The sequence below is a fragment of the Mobula birostris genome, chromosome 15, assembly GCF_030028105.1.
Source record: "Mobula birostris isolate sMobBir1 chromosome 15, sMobBir1.hap1, whole genome shotgun sequence".
Taxonomy (NCBI): Eukaryota; Metazoa; Chordata; class Chondrichthyes; order Myliobatiformes; family Myliobatidae; genus Mobula; species Mobula birostris.
Window position 1 is genome coordinate 28127367 of NC_092384.1, and position 25013 is coordinate 28152379.

The 25013-nt window shown below is 40.2% G+C and overlaps 1 protein-coding gene across 1 annotated transcript in view; it reads left to right on the forward strand.

The window, feature by feature from the left end:
- The window catches only part of LOC140210475 (dynein axonemal heavy chain 5-like), a 202452-nt gene that overhangs the window by 69155 nt on the left and 108284 nt on the right, over nucleotides 1-25013 (forward strand). The window contains exons 27-37 of the mRNA XM_072279452.1: nucleotides 514-752; nucleotides 3271-3511; nucleotides 7481-7680; nucleotides 9824-9977; nucleotides 10567-10730; nucleotides 12548-12704; nucleotides 15319-15531; nucleotides 15925-16149; nucleotides 16555-16727; nucleotides 19227-19405; nucleotides 19487-19674. Coding sequence (XP_072135553.1) covers nucleotides 514-752; nucleotides 3271-3511; nucleotides 7481-7680; nucleotides 9824-9977; nucleotides 10567-10730; nucleotides 12548-12704; nucleotides 15319-15531; nucleotides 15925-16149; nucleotides 16555-16727; nucleotides 19227-19405; nucleotides 19487-19674 — 2133 coding nt within the window. The remainder of the gene's footprint in view (nucleotides 1-513; nucleotides 753-3270; nucleotides 3512-7480; nucleotides 7681-9823; nucleotides 9978-10566; nucleotides 10731-12547; nucleotides 12705-15318; nucleotides 15532-15924; nucleotides 16150-16554; nucleotides 16728-19226; nucleotides 19406-19486; nucleotides 19675-25013) is intronic.

The following is a 25013-nucleotide window of genomic DNA, read 5'->3' on the forward strand; positions in this document are numbered from 1 at the left end:
AGACTAATGCATTATGAGAATTGATATACGTCATCAATTGAATTGACTTTAAGCTTCAAATATATTTTATGAGGTAAACTGAGATTAGTTCTTAGTACAGCATGATGGCATAGTGGTCAATGCAATGTTTTAAAGCAGCTGCCTAGAAGGAATGTATATGTTCTCATGCGACCTAGTGGCTTTCCTTTGGGTGCTCTGGTTTCCTCCCACGTTTGAAAGGCACATTGGGTTAGGATTAGTGAGTTATGGGCATACTATGTTGGTGCCAGAAGCATGGTGATGCTTGTGGGCTGCCCAGCACTATCCTCGCTTATTTGATTTGATGCCAACGATGCATTTCACTCAATGTTTTGATGTTTCTTTGTACATGTGACAAATAAAACTAATCTTGAACTTTTTTTCTTAATTGCAAACATTATATTTCTGAATACAGTGTTATAGTTTAGAGTTTGTTCTCGTGACTTAAATTGTACAGATCAAAAGCTTCATTGGAATAATGTCAAATATTTTCAGAATCGCTTTGACAACCTCTATTGCAAATTTATCACCTACACTGCTGGTGAGGGGCTCTTTGGGCTGCCAGTTACACAGTGCCCTCAGCTGTTGGAGGTAAAAAAGGAACTGAACCTTTTGCAGAAGCTTTATAGCCTCTACAATAATGTGACCAAAACAGTGAACAGCTACTTTGACATTCCCTGGACTGAGGTGAATGTAGAGAAGATAAATAATGAGCTTCTGGATTTTCAAAACAGGTTTGTCAGCTGTTTCCATTCTGTGCAACTTTGTGCTGATAACACACAAAAATATGAACTTATTAAGGGCAGTATAGTAACCATTTTGAAATGTCTGTAAATTTTATCAGAATTTACTTATCCTTCTACTTGTTTGTCAGGCTCAAATCTCCCTGACTTCTACTGTACGGTATTAGCCATAAGCTCAGCAAATAAGCTGAAGGGTAGGTAAATTCTGTTGAGAATTTGCTGCTCAGCCACGTTAATAAAAGTCATTTTGATGAGATTGGACTGTGAGTTACCAACAAAGTGCACCAACCATTTTCTCTTTATAATTACTTGCTAGTGCCTTTTGCTGAGATTCATTATTTGCAATATCAAATCATTGTTGGTAGTTAAATTTTTAACTGCATTTAAGCAAATTGCATTTAATGACTTATTTCAGTCCAGGTTTATAAGTGAGTTTGTATCTTATTACAGGTATGCGTCGCTTAACGTCCACGATACGTTCTGTGAAATCGGATGTTATGTGATTTGGACGTTGTGCAAACACCAAATTATATACTTAGCAAACCTATATGGAGTACTGTAGTGTACCTGTATTGACTAAATCCATGTCATTAGCAATTTGTTCATATCCGATATAGGTCCCTCTCGCATTTTTGTGAGTCTTGTAGTTTTCAGTGAAGCTGATCCTTTAACAGCTTTGAGAATTTTTTCTTTGTTTTTCAGGATTGTCGTGATTGTTGAGTGCGACATGCCTAAATCCTGAGCAATAGCATTCACTGGTTTTCCACCTTCATATTGTTTAATAACCTTTTGTTTCACTTCCAATTCAATACTTTTCCTTTGCCTCTTGCTGCTGCTATCACTAGGAGTGGTTTTGCTGCGTTTGGAAGCCATGATGCACTTTACAGTAATATTTTTGAAAGAAAATTAAACGGAGGGATAATGCTACTACGCTCAAGAGACACGCGATACACGAGATTGGTTACGTCCGCTATGTCACGTTCTCCGATCGGGACTATGGATGTATATACGATCGGACGTTGTCCGAATGGATGTTAAGCGGTGCACACCTGTATTTGATTTTGCAGTAACATACCAAGGCCACATGTGCTGCCCATCCCTGGTTATTCTGAGGACTTGTGTAAAGGGATGATTTTTCATAGGGCAGTAAGTTCTTAAGTGTCTGAAGAAGAGTTGGTGTGCTTAGTAAAGACTCTGCTTGCTGGAGTGGTCTGTGTTGGTAGTGTGGGAACCATCTCACATACCTAATCAGGCAAATTGCTTTATTGGTCATGGTTACTTATTGTCAGTGATATGCATGTGTTGGAAGTGGTAGTAGGCAACTTGATAATCACATAGGGAGTGGAAAAATGAAACCTAACTTTAATTGAAGACCAGTGCACTTTGGGCACGTGGAATCAATTAAGAGGGCAGCCAAAGCCATATAGAATGTGAAGGAGCAAGATAGCTCCTCCTAATCTCACAATTGGTTCTGAGAGGAAAGCTAAGCCTGACCTTTGGATCGTCTCCAATTATCGATTTAAGATAACTTTGGTTTAGCTGTTTTGTGGGATGTGAATGTTGTTGGCATTTCCTTCCCAAGTTGCCCTTCAGAAGGTGAATCACCTTGTTGCACAGCTAACGTCTATATAGTGAGGACAAAACTCTCATTACTAGTGCTTGGAAGGAATTCTAGGATTTTGATCTTGGATGGGTTATTTCCAGATCTCGTTTGTTGGCTGTCCTTGCTTTTTCCAAATGGTTTAAATTACTAGTTTGGGAAAATTCAATATTCTGCAGTGATTAAATTATGCAAAACTATTAAGCTTCCAGATTTCAAAAAAAAGTATTGAATGCCATTTTCATGAATACTCAGTGGGATGAATATTCTCGCAGGAAGAGCTTTCAATTTTGTAAAAGTCAAGCTATAACTGATTGCCTATATTTCCTTGTTGATTTCATTGGAAAAAATATTGCTATTGTTATGTCTTTCCTGACTTGGATTGTTATTTTATTTTTAATTACTGGATCTCATTGCTTAATTGTAAGTTCACAGCTGTTGATTACTCATTATTGTGTTGTTAGCTTTCGCCATCAGGTCGGCCATTCTATAATCAGTTGTATATTCATTCCGTCATTAGAAGCACTTTTTAGAAGTTGAAGGAATTTCAATCGATATTTGAATATGCCATTTGATAGAACATTGAGGCGAACTGCCTTTTACACTGGCTCCTTGCGTACTACAATGCGATGGTGAATAACAAAGCCAGCTTCAACTACAGCTACACGAGGACTGCAGTTATCTGTCTAGCTTAAGTAGACAGGGAAATCTATTGAGCAAGGGCAGGATAGCTACTGTCTTTTTAAAGGCCTTTCTCCAACTAAAAGCATTCTGTAAGTTTTTTTTCATAGCTGCAACACATGGATACACTTGAAAGAATAATTATTAGCTACACTCTATAGGAATTGCAAATTTTGTTTGAACAGATTACTATATGATGGGTAACTAATAATGGCTGACGCATTTCAGGTGCCGCAAATTGCCTCGAGGTTTAAAGGAATGGCCAGGCTACCTTGATTTAAAGCAGACAATCGATGACTTCAGTGAAAGCTGTCCTCTGTTGGAGATGATGTCTAATAAGGCTATGATGCCTCGTCACTGGCAGAATATTGGCCAAATTATGAACCAAGAGTTTGATGTTGAAAGTGAAACATTTAAATTGTCCAACATAATGGAAGCACCACTTTTAAAGTACAAAGAAGAAATTGAGGTGTGTTCTGCTTTGTTAGAATTTCAACAAGTTTCTATTATTCTTTGGAGTTAAAAGATGAAGGAAATTCTGAAAATTCATTTTAAAATTTAACCCTGAGATTTATTTCATTCTAAGAATTCAATTAAAGGATAATTGCATTTGAAATAATTTACTCAGTTTAAGTAATTCTTCCTTGGTGGAATTAACTAGAGAAGAAATTTTGCAATACATCTGCTTCCTAGTGTTGGTTTTCACATCCTTGTGAGCTGTTTCAAATAATCAGATTGCTGGCAATGACTTCAAAGACTGAATTTTAAAAATAGAATTAATACATGTGTAGTGGAAAGAACTTGAAAATCAAGACTATTTATTGGCTTCATTAGTTCAATAATTTATCTGATGACTCCTTTGAATGCATTTTCTTTGACATTGTTTGCAGTATTATATTATATTTTTAGGGTAACTGTATGTTTTACTGCTACCTTATATGGTACTCTATGTATCGTGTGCTGTGTATGAATGTTGGTACTATGTTTTGCACCTTGGCCTTGAAGGAATGTTGTTTTGTTTGGCTGTATTTGTGGGCAGGATTAGAGGGTTATGAGCTAAATGCAGGCAACTGGGACCAGCAGGAAGGGTGCTATGGTCAACATCGACCAGTTGGGTTGAATGACTTGTTCTCATGCTGTACTACTCAATGATACTTTTATTCTTCCAATCCCTATCATCCTCAACTTCACTGAGTAGGTTGCTCTGTCCCAAAGCCATGTGCATCTTCCCTTGTCTTCATGTCTGAGATACTCCAATCAAGTTTTTGTTCTGAAACATTATTAAGCAGGGCTATCCTCTGTGCTCTAACCCCTCCCACCCCCTTAGCATACTTTGGCCTGTCTGCAGTCTTTGCCTTGGAGACTGCAGATGCTAGAATGTGGAGCAACAATCTGCAGGAAGAACTCAGCAGGTAGTGTGCAATCAGAGGAGTCACAATGCTGCAGAGTGTTTATCTCTCATCAATTGGTCTGCTTTTATTTGGTTTGTATCTGGCATATTCATCATATCCAGAACATCATTAGCAGTAGACAACAAGAATTCTGCAGATGCTGGAAATTCAAGCAACACACACCAAAGTTGCTGGTGAACGCAGCAGGCCAGGCAGCATCTCTAGGAAGAGGTGCAGTCGATGTTTCAGGCCGAGACCCTTCGTCAGGACTAACTGAAGGAAGAGTTAGTGAGAGATCTGAAAGTGGGAGGGGGAGGGGGAGATCCGAAATGATAGGAGAAGACAGGAGGGGGAGGGATGGAGCCAAGAGCTGGACAGGTGATTGGCAAAAGGGATACGAGAGGATCATGGGACAGGAGGTCCGGGAAGAAAGACAAGGGGGATGGGCAAGGAGTATATTCAGAGGGACAGAGGGAGAAAAAGGAGAGTGAGAGAAAGAATGTGTGTATAAAAATAAGTAACAGATGGGGTATGAGGGGGAGGTGGGCCATTAGCAGAAGTTAGAGAAGTCGATGTTCATGCCATCAGGTTGGAGGCTACCCAGACGGAATATAAGGTGTTGTTCCTCCAACCTGAGTGTGGCTTCATCTTTACAGTAGAGGAGGCTGTGGATAGACATGTCAGAATGGGAATGGGATGTGGAATTAAAATGTGTGGCCACTGGGAGATCCTGCTTTCTCTGGCGGACAGAGCGTAGGTGTTCAGCAAAGCGGTCTCCCAGTCTGCGTCGGGTCTCACCAATATATAAAAGGCCACATCGGGAGCACCGGACGCAGTATATCACCCCAGCCGACTCACAGGTGAAGTGTTGCCTCACCTGGAAGGACTGTTTGGGGCCCTGAATGGTGGTAAGGGAAGAAGTGTAAGGGCATGTGTAGCACTTGTTCGGCTTACATGGATAAGTGCCAGGAGGGAGATCAGTGGGGAGGGATGGGGGTGACGAATGGACAAGGGAGTCGCGTAGGGAGCGATCCCTACGGAAAGCGGGGGGGGGGGGAGGGAAAGATGTGCTTAGTGGTGGGATCCCGTTGGAGGTGGCGGAAGTTACGGAGAATAATATGTTGGACCCAGAGGCTGGTGGGGTGGTAGGTGAGGACCAGGGGAACCCTATTCCTAGTGGGGTGGCGGGAGGATGGAGTGAGAGCAGATGTACGTGAAATGGGGGAGATGCGTTTAAGAGCAGAGTTGATAGTAGAGGAAGGGAAGCCCCTTTCTTTAAAAAAGGAGGACATCACCCTCGTCCTGGAATGAAAAGCCTCAACCTGAGAGCAGATGCGGCGGAGAAGGAGAAATTGCGAGAAGGAGATGGCGATTTTGCAAGAGACAGGGTGAGAAGAGGAATAGTCCAGATAGCTGTGAGAGTCAGTAGGCTTATAGTAGACATCAGTGGATAAGGTTCTTTTCTTACAATCCAGGTTGGTACTTCTGGAAATACCTAGAGATCTACCCTTCACTTCTACTCAGAATCAAAATCAGGTTTATTGTCACTACGTTTACAATGAAATGAGTTGTTTGGCGATGGGGGTACAGTGCAGGCATAATAAATTGGTGGCATCCGTTAGTCTCGCGAGACCATGGATCTGCGCCTGGAAGGGTTCTCCAGGGTGCAGGCCTGGGCAAGGTTGTATGGAAGACCGGCAGTTGCCCATGCAGCAAGTCTCCCCTCTCCACGACACCGATGTTGTCCAAGTGAAGGACAAGGGCCAATACAGCTTGGCACCAGTGTTGTCGCAGGAGTTGCCAGAACGAGGTTGAAGGCAGCGTCGGACTGCTTTAGGGACTCCAGCTCTGCATTTGTCCTCGGGGTTTACTCTCAAAGCCTTTTCTATGAGTGGGTGTGGCCGCAAGGCAGCAGAGGTTTGAAATCAGAGTTTTCCCTCTCTTAGATGGACTGCCTTCCCAGGCTGAAGAGCTCCTCTACCCGAAGCACTGGTTTTAAGGCGCCAGGACCCGCCTTCGCCCCTTCTCCTGTCAGTAGAAACAGTTCCGCCGGGCTTAGAGGCTAAGCCACATGAGAAGGCCAGGAGTTGGACTTAGTTGTCAGAGGCTATTTGAGGCACATGCCACGAGGAGCACTTTTGGGTAGTGGGAGCTTGTCCCCACTACCACTCCTCGGCTTGACAACCTTGGAACCTATAATAAATTACTGTCTGATTTTGATTATTGATTTTAATGCCAATGAAAATACATCTGAAATTCAGGGCCCACATGTGTTTGAAGAGCTAACTCTCAGAGGAGCCTAGGTTTTTGCAGTGGAATGCATTGATGTGTCCTGGCTGAGAGTTTTTTTTACCCAGTTGAGTGGTTTGTGGATGATAGGAGCTGTCCTTGTGAAGACGGACCCAACAACATTAAGAGGTCTACTACTGTGTTACTGGAAGGAAACTGCTTGACCAGGTTGCAGGCTGTGACGTCTAAAGCTTGGAGCTTGCCTCAGGTACAGCCACAAAAGTAGCACATTGACTTCAGCTTGGGAATCTCATCATCACACTCCAATCACGACACTTTCACCATGCAAAGCAGTGCAAATATAGGATTTTGTACTGCAAATGGTGCCAGGTATCATCGGGTTTTCACATCCTATGATCCTTGCAATTGTTTAGAAGTTTTATTGCTATCGACATATGTACTTATGAATAGTTCACCAAAGTTTAACTTTTCTGACACAAAAATTTCTAAGCACAAAAATTTGGGAATGTATGGATTAACTTTGATAATCAAAACAGATTTGCTAACTTACTGTACCTTCAGATTCCAGGATATGCCACAAATGCCTGTGGTTTCTTATATCAAGCCATCAATTTTTTATTTTGATATTTTTTATTTTTAATACTGGATATTATTATGGTTTATTGTTTTTCCCATGGGCATCATTCTTAAGAAAGATACTGTGTTTGTGGTATGCTCATTTGTATCTGGTCAGTTTAATCACAAAATAACTTGAGGAGGCTTGTGAACTGATATTTGTTTACTACTTTTGGTATTAGGATATTTGCATTAGTGCTGTGAAAGAAAAAGACATCGAACAGAAGCTGAAACAGGTCTTAGCAGAGTGGGATAATCGGTACTTCACATTTGCCAACTTCAAATCACGTGGTGAGCTCCTTCTGCGTGGTGACAGCACATCAGAGATCATCTCCTCTGCAGAGGATAGTTTAATGGTTCTTGGTTCCCTCCTGAATAACAGGTTAGATCTCAGTGTGTGCCCTATACATGAATGGCTTAGTTAACTTTCAGTTTTAAAAGGAAACTGAATGATTCAGCTTTTAACAAACAAAATTAGTAGAATGAAAGACTTTATGTTGGTATGTTTTTGACTGGATTATGGCTGGCTAAATACCTCAGCTAAGCTTGTGTTTCATTTGATCACTATCTACTGTATCTCCGGGTCATTTCAGTTAATGGTCTTCGGACTTTGGTAGGAAGATACACTTGTAATGCAATTGGGGGAGGGGGAGTTGGTGAATTGGTTTATTAATGTCACATGTTCAGTGAAACACTCATCCTGCATATGGTCAATATGGATCAATTCATTACAGCAGCGCTTTTGAGAAAGTACAAGGGGAAACAATAACAGGTTGCAAAATAAATGTAACAGTTACAGAGGAAGTATTGTGCAGGTAGACAATGTCGTAATGAGGTAATTTCTGGAGCTTAGGCCTCTGTTCTGTGTTGCACATTTGAAAACCAGCGACAACGTGACGGATATCAGGCCAGTGAGGACGAGAGCAAGTACATCAACCCCATCCCCCTCTGAGGATCAGCTGGTGACTCCCGTGGTATGTGAGAACATGAGTCTGGAGTTCAAGGCCTAGAGTTCAGGGTCCCATCATTGGCAAGTCCTGGGTTTGATACTGAAGACTGAAGTCCATAGGTTAATCAGAGGTTCGGAAGGCGAGGCCCGATGGCTGAAGCCCTGGGTTTGCACATCTGAAAGTCCTCTGAGGAAGTCAGCAGCCCACTGTCTGTGAGGCTGAAAGTCTAATGGAGGCTTGGAGGCAGCCTGTCCTGGGAATGGAGGATCATGTATATAGGTGGGTGGGAGGGCACAAAGAGGCTTATTTTTCTGTTGTTGTTCTATTGCTATTGTACATGATCTTTCATCTCAGTCTTAACTGAATATCCCTGAGAACTGTGTCTGTCCTCTGCATCTAGATGCACCCATTCTCACAGCATTTATCTTGTCTTGCCCTCAAGGAATCTTGTGTGTTTCAGTAAACATTTCTATTTCTCAAATTCTGATGAGTGCACATTCAGTACATTTAATCTTTCCCCACGAGACAATTCCTCCTAAAATAATGAACCTTTTTTGAATTGACTCCAGTGCTAGTATCTTTCCTTAATTAAGAGATCGGAATTATAAATGAGGTCTCATTAGTGCTTTGCACAATTTTTAGTCAGACTTCCCTATTTCTAAGCTACAATACCTTGAAATAAGAAAACTTTCTGATTATTTACTGCATCTGACTCAGGCTTTAGAACTGCTGAATCAATTTCATTTGTTGAGTGCCTGTGTTTACTTAGGCCTCATCCTTTTTTGTATTTCTTATCGTTAGTTTCTAGGGTTTTTTTGCTAGTTTGCTCTTTGCAGTTTAGTTTCGCCTTGATAATGTTTTTAGTCCTTGCTGGATTCTGAATTTATTCCAATCTCCTGGCCTACTACCAACTATGTTTTCTTCTTCAACTTAATTTCTTCCTCAAATTCCTTGGTTAGCCAAGGCTGATTCAATTCTCCTGCATAAACCCCAGATTCTTTCTTCCTCATGAGATTATGTTTTTGCTGGTAATCAAGATTTTTTTTCCCTTAAATGTCTGCCACCGTGCTTAGTTGTCCAGTCCATTTTAGTCAACTCTATCTCAATCATTTTTTACTTTCCCCTTATTTAAGTTTAATGCAATTGCTTCAGATCCCATTAGAGTTGAACAATAAATACTGGCCTTGGCAGTAACATTTTCTTCTCCCGCAAATACAAATTTGCACACATGGGACCCGTGGTATAAACAGAATATTTGGTTCAATTAGTCCATGTTGGCATTCATGCGACACTCAATCCTCCTTCCATTTCATTCTACTCACCCAGACATATCAATGTAGCCTGTTCTTCCCTTCTCCTTCCTATGTCTGTTCAGCCCTCCCTTAAATAGTCCTCACAACCACTCCATTTTATTAAGTTCCATGTCCTCCTAATTCTCTGAGTGAAAATGTTTCTTCGAAGTTCTCTTTTAGGTTTTTATTGCACTAACGTTCTACTTTATATCATAATGGTGAAAGACAGAAATCGATACCATATGAAAAGTAATTTATTTCACACAGTATCTTATTTCCTTAGGTACAATGTTCCATTTAAAGCAATTATTCAAAAGTGGGTGCACAACCTGTCCTCCACAACAGACATCATTGAGAGCTGGTTGACTGTACAAAACCTATGGATATATCTAGAAGCAGTGTTTGTGGGTGGAGACATTGCCAAGCAGCTACCAAAGGTCAGCAACAGTTAACCTGAAATAATGATTTATATAAGGTAGCAAGAGTCTCGGATCAAAGGGGAAAGTTTACAGACACTGTTAGTATTTAGCATATTACACCTACTTACCAGAAAGGGACATTCACATTGATAAAGAACTGATTCACACTGTGATAACTGTGTTATTATTTTCCATAAATAGCATTGAGGAAATCTAAATGCAGGGCATACCAAGAGAAAGGAATTTTAAAGTATTAACTGTAAAATTGGGCAGAATTGTCAGTTTCAGGAGCTCATTCCATTTGGTTACATTAAAAGAGTATTTCAGATATTTTTCTTCATCAAAATGTTTTGTCCCAAAACTCCGTAATCTGCAAGAACCAGATGACATTTAAAAATAAATACTTTCTGAGGTCTGAAATAAACTTTCTTCCTGCTTTACTAAAAACTCTGTAATGGAACAAGAACCCCATAATATCATGTGGCAGGAGCTTAAAAATTGCAGTTAAATGGCCGATAAGAAAATACAGGGTGCATGTGATGGTTTCATTCTTACAAAGAATCAATCTGATTGAATTTCGAAGATAAATCTACCAGGTCTTTTACAGGAAGCAAAGAGGTTTTCCAATATTGACAAGTCATGGATGAAGATAATGAGCCGTGCCCATGAAGTTCCTAATGTGGTTCATTGTTGCATGGGAGATGAAGCTATGGTCCGTCTGCTACCACACCTGCTTGAGCAACTTGAAATATGTCAGAAATCGTTAACTGGGTAAATGCTGGAGCTGTGTAAAGCATTGTTATATATGAGTTTACATGAAGTGTAAATGAGATTTAGATCAGGATTAAAATGACTGAACAATCTAGTAAGTGCTCAGATGACAGTTGAGAGTTTATTTAGTCCTCTACCATTAATTATTTAATGATCTACCCCCTTCCATTTTACTGTTTCTTTTTGTACTACTTCATAGTGGCTTTCATATGTAGTTAATAATGCTGTAACTTGAGGGCTTCATTAACCCAAAGCTCACCCAGACCTCTGCCAAACATTGTTTCCATATAAAAACAGCAAATGCTGGAAATACTCAGCAGGTCAAGTAGTATCTACTGGGAGAGAAACCAAGTTAACAGTTCAGGCCAATAGACTTCCATCAGAACTGGAAAAGTAAGAAAGCATGTTTTGAGTTACAGAAGGGGGAAGGTAGAAAGAAAAAGGGGGAACATCTGTGAAAGTGTAGAGATTAAGGTTGTCCAGGTGACCTGGTACTTTCAGATGAATGAAGGAATTTAGAGAGAAGAGGCAAAAACAAAATGAAGTTCCAAAAAATGCTGGCAATGTGAGATACAGAACAAGTTGATTGATGGAAATCTGAACTGCATATGATCTTGGATGTCAATGACTCATTCTCTCATGATTGTGAGGTCCTCCGTTAGTCAGAGTCGACCATGAAAGTTTGGCCCCAGTTATTGACGTGATACGTAAACCAGGGCATTATGATATGGAGAACAAGCTGTTACCTGTGTAGCACGTGTTTGATGAATCCAAAGGAACAGCAGAGACTGATACAATTTGGCACTACAGTTGTTGAACTCAATGTAGGACTCCCCAGCTCCGGAGTTTTTCTCCGGGTTTACTCCTGAAGCCTTCCTCATCAGTGGGTATAGCTGCAAGACAGTGGAGGTTTGAGATCAAAGGTTTCTTTTTCTTAGCTGAGCTGCCAACTATGGCAGATGAGCCCCATCTGTCCAATCTCATTTTAGAGATAAACAGGAGCCACTGTTTCTTGCCAAGCTGTGTGGTGGAGTACACCTAACTTTTAAATGCAAATGATATAAATTCTTTCAGAAAGCTTGTCGTATCCTAGATGCAAAACATAAAATCACCCAATTGCAAGATATTGTCCCAATGTAAAATTCAAAGCTTATTGATAAGTCAACTGCAGGTGAATAAGTATTAATTTGGGATTGATTTTGAAATAATTCCTCGGGCTTCGTTTCTCATCTTGTTGCAGACAGATTTTATTGCACAACATGAGGTAATTAACTACAGATATGTTTGTTTTAATTAATGATTAGTGATTTTTGTCACTGCTCTTCAGACACTCCATAATAATTGGTGTAGGTACTGATTGAAGTAAATTGTCATGCAGACATGCTGCCTTTTTTCCTCGGTATCTCTGCATGGAAGGTGAAATTAAATGGGCATGACCTGCCATCCCGTCTTGCACATTGCCAACGTTGGCGATGTTCCACCATCTAAGTAATGTGTTCAATACTGCACGAGGGTGCATTTATCTACTGTTTTTGATAGCTTGTGAATGTCCCACCAATGTAATCCAATGCTGTATGTACAACGTTGGTGGAGTAGATTCTGCAGTAAAAAAAAAGTCACAATGATTCAGGTCTGGGTACGTACCCAACTTCATAAGGATGTAGAGTTCCATCTCATTAGAATTACTGTTCTTTCTTTTATTAATCCTAATTATTTACTTCTTTCTCCAGAAGTGTAGAGAAAGCATTGTTATATGATACTGAAATTTACTTTTGCCATGTTTTTGTTCCCCTTGTCTGGCTGCCAATGATCATTAGTTACCTGGAAAAGAAGCGTTTGATTTTTCCAAGATTCTTCTTTGTATCCGATCCCACTCTGCTGGAGATCCTGGGCCAAGCATCTGATTCTCATACAATACAAGCTCATTTGCTTAATGTATTTGACAATATTAAATCAGTTCTGTTTAATGAGAAGGTGAGTTCAAATTATTCTCTACCTTGTATGTGTAGCTAATGTGAATTCCTTTTAGAAAACTTTCAATACATTAATATCAAACACTGAAGTTGCCCAGTTGCAGGATATGGAGAATATATGTGGAAATTAGATTCAAGTGGCCATGATTTAGTGGTAACACTGGAACAGATACAATAGAAAATCGATTGCTATTTGAAATTGCTGTGATTCTTGCATGTCAACTTAAACAGCAAGTTAAAACATTTACTCCTTATAATTCAGTTCATCATTTCATGTTCCAGTTTGTATTCCATGGAGTTTAGTTCAGTTGAAAGATGATGTGAGTGAAGTTTGTAAAATATTACAGGGAAATTAAAGAGTGAATATAAAGAATTATTTCTGTTGCATGTCGAGAACAGTATTAGGGGGCAGAAATTAAAAACCATTGTGAATCCTTTCAGGAATTATTTTAGGAAATAGTTTTATAAATAAAAGCAGACAGAAATTTGGGACTCCTCAGCAGATGCTTCTAAATCAATAATCAATTCAGTCAGGGACAAAAGTCTGCATCTTGTTTCACAAGGGCAGAGTAGATTGAGTAAAGCATATTAAAAAAGTATACAGGATACTGGGCCATATAAATAGAAAAGCATGATGAAGCTTTATGCAATACTAGTTCAGTCACAATGAGTCTTCTGTCCAATTTTTGGCTCTGCTCTTCAGAATAGATGGAAAGCCTTTAGTGAGATTGCAAGAGAGATTTACTGGAAGGCTCTACAGGTAAGAGACTTGAGTATGTGGCTAGACTGGTGAAGCTGGGGTTGTTCTCCCTGGGACAGAGGTAGTTGTGAGGGCTAAAAGCAGAAAATACTGAAAAATACTCAGTACTTCATGAAACACCTGTGGAGGGATGAACAGCATTAATATTAAGAGAAATGACCTCTCATCAGACTTGTGAAAAGTTGTAAATAAAGACATGTTAAATCTGAGATTATAGGTTTTTTTAAACAAGGTACTAAGAGATACAGGGCAAAATTGGGATTACAGATCAATCAGGATCTCTGCCTCATTAAATAATGGATTAGGTTTGATAGATCAATTGTTTGTCTCTTCCTATATTCCTCTATCCCTATTTGATAGATCAATTGTTTGTCTGTTCCTATATTCCTCTATCCCTGTTTGCTGATTCTCTATCAATTCCTAATTTTTTTGCATTTTTCTACCAAATTGAACTTTCTCTATTCATCCAATGAAGAGATTAAATTTGAGTAAACAGGACCCCACTGTGCTTAAATGAGCTTGGGAATCGGAGCCCCATTTTGTATGAAGAAGAGTGGGAACTGAGGCCCCAGTTTATTAAAGAGAACACAGGAACTGGGGCTTAGGTCCGTTAAAGGAAGTGTGAAACTCAGAAGCATCAGAACTCCCAAACAATTTGACAGTGGATTATTGAGTTTTAGTGAATACAAGTGCCCCCACATCTCAGCCGTTTGGGTAATGGAAACTTATCTTTACAGAATTCACAAATCACCACCTAAAAATTCAAGATGCAGATTAAAATTCAGAATTTCTGTGGGGGCAATATTAAATAATTACAAAATGTGAAAGACACAACAAATTTTTTCTAGTTTTGTTTTCAACATGTATTTCATGACAGATATGCAGATTGTACAGTGGGTTTTTATTTACCTTAGTAGCTTCATTTTGCTGTGTAGTAGTATTTTTCCTCAAAGAATTTTGCATATAATTTACCTGGCAACAGAGTCAGCAAGTTTCCATGCAGATTGTAAGCCTCACCAATCACTGTTATTTATCAGCATCAGAATCAGGTTTATTATCATTGTCTGATATGATATGAACTTTGTTCTTTGTGGCAGCAGTCCAGTGGAGAGACACAAAATAGCTGTAAATTAAAAGATAACTAAACAGTGCAAAGCAATAGGAATAAGATAGTGTTCAATGGGTTCATGGACTGTTTAGAAATCTGATGAAGGAGAAAAAGAAGCTATTCCTGAATCATTGAGTGCTGATCTTCAAACTCATGTACTTCCTTCTTGTTGGTACAGGTTGAGTACCTCTTATCTGAAATTCCAAAATCCGAAATTCTCAATGGCAAGTCTGATCTTTACAAAGTTAGTTCTGATATCTTAATACTGGTGAAAGTTGGTCTGTCGCTGATTTTTCACTTGCAAATCAACCACTTTTGGATTGTGATATGTGGGTCAGAAAGTTCTATTCCAGGCTGCATGGTCAGATGCAGGATGAAACCACAGCCACCTCAGTGGCACCAAATGAGTGTGGCTAATGAAGCGTATTGACAATGTTTCCCCCAGTTTCATGTGACATTAAAATATAGTTGTTAAAAACCCCTCAGGTACTTCTGGTTGTAAATAGGTTCTTATAGAAAGTATCTTTGATTTCATTACAAATCTCAGAAGAGTAAATCTTGACAACATATTCACAATACCACACATAAAGTCTTTAAAGTTTCAAGTACATTGAGTGATTAACTGAAATATTATTTCTCATTATTAAGTGGCAATCTTATACCTTGCACAACATGTATTGAGTTTTGGATGCATGCACGAAGGTATCATGTGGGCCACAACTCTACCATTTTTGCTATACTGTATAGATTTATGATCGCATATTGGCTGTAATCTCCAAAGAAGGAGACACTATTGAACTTGATAAACCAGTTGTCACTGAAGGAAATGTTGAGGTTTGGCTGAATTCTCTACTGATGGAGTCTCAAAGTTCTCTGCACAACATTATTCGGACTGCTGCCTATATAATACAAGAGGAGCACTTCAACCTTATTGATTTCCTGAATGCTTTCTGTGCTCAGGTAGGATGAAATATTGGATTATTAAAATGTGGTTTTGTTCTTAATTTCAGGATGAAATTGATGTTTTGAAAGCTAATTATGATCCCCGTCTATAGGCTAATAAAATCCTTACTTTTATTTCAACTGAAATAATTGCTTAAGCTTCTCTGATACCATAGTGAATTGATATTTTTAAAACTTTATCTTTATTTGATTTTTGTGCATCAAGCTCAGGTGCTGGAGGTTCAATGCCAGGTTTGACGTGGCAACCATGGAACTTGGAATGGGGCTTGCAATTAATTGTGGAAACTGCTTCAGAGGCAAAACTGTTTTAACCAATCTTTTATTTCATTTATCAATGATAAGGATATAGGGTTATCAGGTGGTCAATAATGAAGATGATATTTGTCACAGGTTGGCCTTCTTGGTATTCAGATGATTTGGACTAGAGATGCACAAGATGCCTTAAGACTTGCAAAAGCTGACCGCAAAGTTATGCAGACAACAAACCACTACTTTCTGGAAATGCTTAATCTACTGATTGGTACAACAACCAAAGATTTAGATCATAATGAGCGTGTAAAATATGAAACTCTGATCACCATCCATGTCCATCAGAGAGACATCTTTGATGAGCTGGTAATTGATTTTTTTTTTCTGTTTTAACAGCATTAAATGTGATAATTTTCCTTGATTAATCTTTAAAATAGTTACATGTTTGTGTCATATCCTCAATGCAGAATACCTTTTGTATTTCAGAAAGACTTTTCTAAATTGAAAGAAAATCTATGCAGAAGGTTCAGTCAATCAGTTTGGAAAAAATCGTGCTGTAAACTTTGATCATCTTCATAAAAGACCCAAACTTTACACTTCTTGTTAGTGGGTTGAAAAAATTCTTGGCTGAGAATCACATCATTAAAAAAGTTAAATCAATCTCACATGAACAGTTGAATAATTATGTATTAATACTAATGGACATGCTTCTTGTTGGGACCAAAATTGCGAAGAGAGGTCTGATTTTTTTCAAATTTTAATTTCTTGCAGTGTCGGTTGCAGGTAAAGTCTCCAACTGACTTTGAATGGCTGAAACAGTGCCGGTTCTACTTTAATGAAGATACTGATAAAATGCAGATAGTGATTACCGATGTGGATTTTACTTATCAAAATGAGTTTTTAGGATGCACTGAGAGACTAGTTATCACCCCACTCACTGACAGGTATGGACTTTGCAACACTGCACAAATTCCTGATGCGTGATTGACGGCTGTGTATTAGTGGAATATGTGGCCTTGATATTTTGATGCTGTCTATGATGCTTTGTGGGCCAGTGGAGCCTATTCTAACCCATAATCTATTCCCAACAAGTATGGCAGGCTGCAGTAAGGGCCATCTAAAACTTGGTACTCAAGCATGATGTGAAGGGAACTTTTTTGGTCAATATTTGGGTTGTAAAGCGTCTGAACAGTTGTCCAGCCCAGCTGACGCAGGTACAGTGAGCTACTTGCCCTGTAGGGTTTCTATAGTATGCTTGCAGTAGGGTGCTAAAGACCTTACATCATTACAAATTCAGGTTTGAAGGTGAAAAACCCATGTCTTAATTCACTGCAGCATCCATTCTTGAGTATTGTCAGTGTAAATTTGATACCCAAACATTTAATCAAAATATAAGAACTTTTAACATGATTTTTGATTTTTAAATGTATATGTAAAGCAGTATTTATTGCAAAATCATAACTGCCATAAGAAGGTGGTAGTAAGTTGCCTTTTCAACCTATTGTGTTTTATCTACTGTGGGGAACTCTAAGATTTAAATCCATTGACAAAGAAGGAAGGATGATACAGTTCCAAATTATGAATGTATCTTTGCTATTTACTATTCTGCATCAGAGTAGGACATGAAGTTTCTAATCATGCAGGTATTTTTAGCATTTGGCACGTAATGTGTAAAATAGCAATTATAAGGTGCACTGAAGTGGAAATTACATTTAATCTCATTTGGCTCAGGAGAACTACTGATGGTATCAGTTAGTTCATTAAATTATTATGCTTCAAAACCTTCCTCAAAAACTTTGAAATGTCATGTGTAGTATCAAATTCTGTGATGTTTAATTTTAGCACTCTGTCTTAGAATTGATTATGATTCATTTTACTTATGGTGCAAAACGCTAGGGAATTATAGAATGTGCAACTTAAATCATAATACAATGCACTGTAATTTCCTGAGTTTTCTGCATCTTTAGTGCTTTCTTGTTACTGAGTGGCTAAGTATAATAACCCTTAACTCCAATTAAAATTTCTAACCATTGTGAATTTTGAAAATAAATCTTTTCAGCATCAGTGTAGCCTAGACCATTGCAGAATGCATTAATAGCTATAAGGTGACTTAGTGGCAGATACTTGTTTTGGTGAAATGAGAGCAGATTTGTTTAGTTCCGATATTGGATCCAATATGCAAAAGTAATGCTGGTTCCAATTTGGGGTGATTGACGTATCATTAGCAGGTAATGCTGAAGGGATGTATTCAATGTAGGTGGATTGTGATGTCTTGGTGATTTAGCAAGAATAATACAACTTTGGGAATCACTACCTTTACTTAAACACACAAACAACTTGGACATGCACTTAATTTTCCACTCAGACCAACTGTTTACACAAATGGGAATTGACCCATAAAATAGGGGCCAGCTCCATGTATTTATGCTCCAAGCCAACTATCCAACAACTAAACAACATCTTTGATGGGTAACAGGCTCAGATCAGGCACATTGTTAAGGCAGAGACTGTTGAGCCAAGCGCATCTGCCTGAGCTGAGACAGACACCTCATGCTAGATGGTTGATTTGTTCCTATAGCTCTAACGTGCCTTTGTGGCAGAACACCGAGGAAACTTGGGCAATTACATCACCTGTTACCAAGTTACCACCATGCATAGCAGACAGCTACAACTTTATGAAGACGCAAGAGACTCCAGGTGCTAGAATCTGGAGCAACACACAAAGCGCTGAAAGAACTCAATAGGGCAGGCAATATCTATGAAGAAAAATGGACTATCGACGTTTCAGATTGAGATACTGAGCAGCTAGGTGGAGAGTTTCTCTCTCATGAATGCTGTCTGACCTCTGAGTCTCCTTAGAATTTCCTGTTCTCATTTCAGATTTCCAGTGCCCTCAGGTGTGTTTTAACAGCCTTGACCAGAAACATCGGCCATCTCTTTGCCTTCACAGAAAACAGTATCTTCTCTATTAATCCCTGTCAGCAAGTCTGAATTAATCACTTCTTATTCTTGTGAAGTATAGACACAGGATTATTCCCTTGTAACCAGATAATGATCTGTTGAGTCTATGGTACATCCTCTCCTGATTAAGGCAGGTTCAGGCGCTTGTGTGAGCTACTTTGTGGTATGTTGCTTTTTGAGCATTATTACCCATTGCCTGCCCTGTTCTTGATTTATTACTGTTCCTACTTGTAGTATTCGTTATATATTTTCTATTAGATGATCTAACCGCACTAACAGTCTAATACTCCATTGCAGGGATACAGTTTGTCTTGCCAGGAATTTGAGGTGGCTATTGTAATCATGAAACAAATTACTTGCATTTGATATGTTCTATCTTTTTTCTCTGCTGCCAGTAAATAATTAATAGTTTTCTCATTAAAATGTTTTCTTTTGAAAGCAGCCAGCTTTTAATTCAATCATGCTGTGAATATGTTTTCTAGATGCTACATTACTTTAGCACAGGCTATTGGAATGAATATGGGTGGTGCTCCCACAGGCCCAGCTGGCACAGGGAAGACTGAAACTGTCAAAGACATGGGTAAATGCCTAGGCAAGTACGTGGTGGTGTTCAACTGTTCAGACCAGATGGACTTCCGAGGCCTTGGTCGAATCTTCAAAGGTACTAGATAGAGGAAAATGCCAGACTGGTGCAGTCAAGTGTTGCACTGAGCTAATCAAAACTTTTTTTTACTTGTGTTAGGACTCTCCCTGTCAGGGTCTTGGGGATGCTTTGATGAATTTAATCGGATAGACCTACCTGTACTTTCAGTGGCTGCTCAGCAAATAGCCATTGTACTGACTTGCAAGAAGGAGCACAGAAAAAGCTTTGTATTCACAGACAATGACATATTAGAAATGAACCCCGAGTTTGGCATCTTTCTTACAATGGTAAGAATCCACATCTTTGTGAAGTTATCAGCTTTATGCTTTGAAGAAAAAAAAAGTATTTGATAAAGAGGGAGTAGTCCAGATTTGAATTTAAAAAATGGGATTTCATTTTGTACATACAATGTTGAGGTTCATCATACAGACCATCCTCTGAGATAAATGTCTACCAATGGTGTGATTACATTTAGAAATAGAAATTTTCTTCAAACTCAGTATTGTTCAGTGGAACTTTAAGGAATAAGCAGAAAGAATCATTGGTGGGGTTATAATGAAAATAAAGTTGATTGTATAGCTTAATTTGAAACGTTTTTTAAACATTAAAATGTACACAAGGCAGGCCGAATTTATCAGTGTCCATATTGTTACGTACCCCGTAACTGGGTTGCCAAACCAGCAGAAATGGATCACTCAGTTGGAGTCTGGATTACTGGAACTAAGAAAGTTTTATTAAAGAAATAAGCAACACAGTACTCTAATAGTAAGGATATAAATTCAACAGGTTAGTAATGAATAAACACACATGTACACAGAACTAGGATAATAGGATCAATCAAGCTCTATCGTCGTCTAGGGGTAAGTGACCAGTTTCAAAGTGACAGAGTTCAGTTTAGTTCAGTTCGCAGTAATCGCCGTCGCCGTGGGGGAGAGAGAGAGAGCGAATGAATATTCAAATTGGATTCCAAACAGACTTTCGATATTCCTCACAGTCAGCTTTCGGGCGAGCCCTTTGTAATGTCTTCTGAGGTCACCGACTGTGACCCCTCCGTTTCAGATATGATCGTTCCTCTGCAGTGAACCTGGCACCCAGGCAAGGGTGGACACACACCAGGTTCCTGCCGATCGTACCTTTCCACCCTGTGCGTCTATGGCTTGGTCCAGCGACCAGCCCTCCAAAAACTCCCACCAACTTGTGGGAGGCGCACCGCTTCCAGGGTCTCGTTACCTCGTGGTGTCGTGTGTGTCCTGCCTTAGCGAACCTGTCCCTTTTTATCCCCCTACTGGGGTATCGCCTGTCCATCACACTTCAAACAGTTCAGGGTTCAAAAAGGAGCCGATCTTGACAGTTCTCAGACCGGTGTCTCCTTCCGTTAAACTCTCTCGTCTCTTCATTAACATTTCCAAATGCTGCTCCATTGTCTTCCTTATCTCTCTTTCTCCTGAAGACAGGTGGCAGATCAACTGCTGATCCCACTGGTGCCAGCACAGGACAGTTAACATCTTAGTCTATGTGTACTTTTTGTAACCCTCTTTCGTCACAATATCTATATATTTGCTGCAAGTTGATTTACTTCTTGTGCTACTAATGGGAAACCATGGGTCTGGTGTGCATACAAACTGATTTTCATTCCACAATAAGGGTAGGATTTCCTCACCAATGGAGAGATGTCTAAGCTATGGGCAGTGATTAGGTGATTACCTGGGTTTCCTCCCACCGTCCAAAGGCATACCGGTTAGTAGGTTAACTGGTCATTGTAAATTGTCCTGTGAGAAGGATAGTGTTAAATAGATGGGTTGCTGAGCGGCGCAGCTCGTTGGGCTGAAAGGACCCAATAAATAAATAAATAAATAAATAAATAGAAAGATAGATAAATAAAATCACACTGATAGAGAGAACAATTTGGCAGGGTTAGATGATTACCATACTGTGGAAGAGATAATTGTACTGTATGTTATTTATGCTTACCTACCTGTGGAGTGTAAATCTGGCACCAAATCTATTTTCCAAGGAGCTTAATCGCATTTCCTTAGTATCTGAGTTCTTCTAATTGTACTGTGTAGTGTAATATAAATTAACTTGAATATGGAGCATCAAGGGAACATGTCCATTGTGATGATTAATCTTGTAAACTAAAAATGAAGCTTGGTACATACAGTACAGTGCTGCTGACTTAGACATGTAATACAACATAATAACCCCAGCAAAGTAAGAGTTACACCTAATAGGTTAGCATATTCTAGCAATAAACTATTGTATGCACACAACATTACTTCCCAGTTAAAGAGAAAAGAAAGAATGGCGGTCCTGCTGTTGGATACTGATGTTTTTGATCCGAGAGTTTTCAGAAGTCAAGAATGAGGTTGCTGTGCTGCGCTAATGGTGCGTCTAAGGAAACGAGGTTTTCAAACCCCAATACTGACCATATTGCTGGCAAACATACAGTCTCTGGTAAATAAAGTGGAACATCTCAGAGCTAGTGTGCTGTACCAGAGAGACTTTAGGGCTGTGTCTTTTGTTCCACTGAATCTTGGTTAACCCCTTCCATTCTGGGTGCAGTCATTCAAAATGACGGATGCACAATACACTGCCAAGATAGGACTGCTGAGTCTTTTAAAGTCAAGGGCGGGAGAGTTTCTTCATGATCAATTCCTCATGGGGTACAAACGTGGCGGTGGTGTCCCAGTCCTGTTCACCAGACTGGGAACACCTCACGATCAAGTGCCAGCGATTTTACCTGCTGCGAGAGACTTCAGCGATCATTTTGGTAGCGGTGTACAATCCACCTCAGGCCAATGTCAAGTAAGCTCTAGACGAACTGAGCAATGTGATCAACAGGCATGAAACAGCACATCCTGATGCCTTCCCTGTCATTCTGGGAGATTTTAACCAGGCCAGCATGAAAAAGCTTCTAAATAATTATTACCTACAAATCCCTTGTAGTACCAGACGCTACATCACTTTAGCACTGGACCACTGTTACACCACCATTAAGAGTGCCCACACTTCGAAAAATCTGATAACCTGTCTGTATGTCTTCTCCTTGAGTATATGCAGAGACTGAAGACTGCAGTTCCAGTGGTTAGGACCAAGAAGGTGTGGACAAGGGAGGTGCAGGAGCACTTACAAGACTGCTTTGAATTGATGGACTGGACTACATCCAGGGATTCATCTTTGAGTCTGCATGAATACACCATACTGACTTCATTAAAACCTGTGAGGATGAGTGTGAGCCAACGAGAACTTACTGTACACACCCAGATCAAAAGCCATGGATGAACCAGGAAGTTCATAGTCTGTTGAGGGTCAGATCTATGGCATTTAATTCTGGCAACCCAGGTCTGTATAAGAAAACCAGGTATGACTTACAGAGGGCTATTTCAAGAACTAAGAAACAACTCTGAATGAGGTTGGAGGTGATATCAGATGCTTGTCAACTCTGTCAGGGATTGCAAGTCATTACTTCCTACAAAGCGAAACCCTACATCATGAATGGCAGTGATGCTTCACTTCCTGAGGAGCTCAACACCTTTTATGCTCACTTTGAAAGGGAGAATAAAACCACAGCTATAAGGATCCCTGCAGGACTGGTGACTCTGTGATCTCTGTCTTGGAGGCTGATGTCAGGCTGTCTTTCAGGAGGATGAACCCTTGCAAGGTGTCAGGCCCTGATGGAATACCTGGTAAGACTCTGAAACTGGCGGCAGTGTTCAAAGACATTTTCAGTCTCTCACTGCAACAGTCAGAAGTTCCACCTGCTTCAAAAAGGCAACAAAGTGCAGAGGAGGAGGAGAAGATGGCGACGCGATGCAGGGCGTGTGGCATCTCCGGTGAATGAAATCTGTAATCTGTCAAGTAGGGTACTGTGCACAATTCTGATTTGATGGAGACATGTGAGAGTATGGAGGAACATCTGGAGAAACTTCTGAAATGCCCACTTCACTGCTGCTGCTACTGTGTGGTAACCGGAATCTCCGGAGCAGAAGGCCCCGAATCCTCAGCTTTGCTTGTTTTGGCGGCCGGGGCTAGGTCGAAGGCGCTCAGCGGAGGATGGCGCTCGGGAGTCTGTATCAGAGGGGCTGGTTGGAGGCTCGAAGTCTTCTGATGGACGGACTTGGTGTCGGCTGTGGTCGGCTGCTTCCAAGGCATCGGCAGTTGTCGGTGCCTTGGAGGTTTATGGCAGGGAGTTTCCCCCTTTTGCCACCTGCTATTAGGGACTCGGGAGTCGATTGGGACTTGAGACCTTTTTACCGTCCGCATGGTCTGTTCTTTATCAAATTATGGTATTGTTTTGCACTGCTGGAACTATATGTTGTAATTATGTGGTTCTGTCAGTGTTAGTCTTTGGTTTGTCCTGTTTTCTGTGATATCACTCTGGAGGAACATTGTATCATTTCTTAATGCATGTATGCATTTCTAAATGACAATAAAAGAGGACTGGGTGTTCTCATAATCTAATTTAATCCAATTATAGCAGTGCACAAAAAGAGCAGGGTGAGTGCCTTAATGACTATCATCCAGTAACACCCACATCTACGGTGATGAAGTACTTTGAGAAGTTGGTCATGGCTAGAATCAACTCCTGCTCCAGCAAGGACCTGGACCCACTGCAGTTTGCCTATTGCCACAATGTGCCTATGGCGGATGCAATTTCATTGGCTCTCCACTTGGCCTTGGATCACCCAGACAACACAAATACCTATGTCAGGATTGACTATAGCTCTGTGTTTACCACCACCATTTCTACAGTTCTGATCAAAAAACTACAGAACCTGAGCCTCTGTACTTCCCTCAGCAACAGGATCCTCAGCTTCCTTACTGGAAGACCACATTCTGTGCGGATTGGGAATAACATCTCCACCTCACTGACGATCAACACTGGCACGCCTCAGGGATGTGTGTTTAGCCCACTGCTCTACAATCTCTATACCCATGACTATATGTCTAGGCACAGCTCAAGTGGCATCTATAAACCTACGGATGATACAACCATTGTTGGCAAAATCTCAGATGGGGACGAGAGCTTGTACAAGAGTGAGATATACCAGGAGTGGTGTCGCAGCAATAACCTTACACTCAACGTCAGTAAGACCAAAGAGCTGATTGTGTATTTCAGGAAGGGTAAGATGAGGGAACACACACCAATCCTCATAGAGGGATCAGAAATGGAGAGGGTGAGCAATTTAAAGTTCCTGGGTGTTCATATCTGTGAGGTCCTAAGCTGGTCCCAACATACTGATGCAGTTATAAAGAAAGCAAGGCAATTTCATTAGGAGTTTGAGGAGATTTGGTATGTCACCTAAAACACTTGAAAATTTCTACAGATGTACTGTAGAGAGCATTCTGACTGGCTGCATCATCATCTGATGTGTGGGGGTGAGGGGCTACTGCACAGGATCAGAGTACAGTAAACTGCAGAGATTTGTTAAATTAGTCAGCACCATCATGGGCACTAGCCTCTGTAGTATCCAACCCATTTTCAAGGAACAGTGCCTTAGGAAGGTGACGTCCATCATTAAGGACCCCCACCACCCAGAACCTACCCTCCTTTCATTGTTACCATCAAGAAAGAGGTACAGAATCCTGAAGGCACACACTCAACTTCTTCCCTTCTGCCATCCGA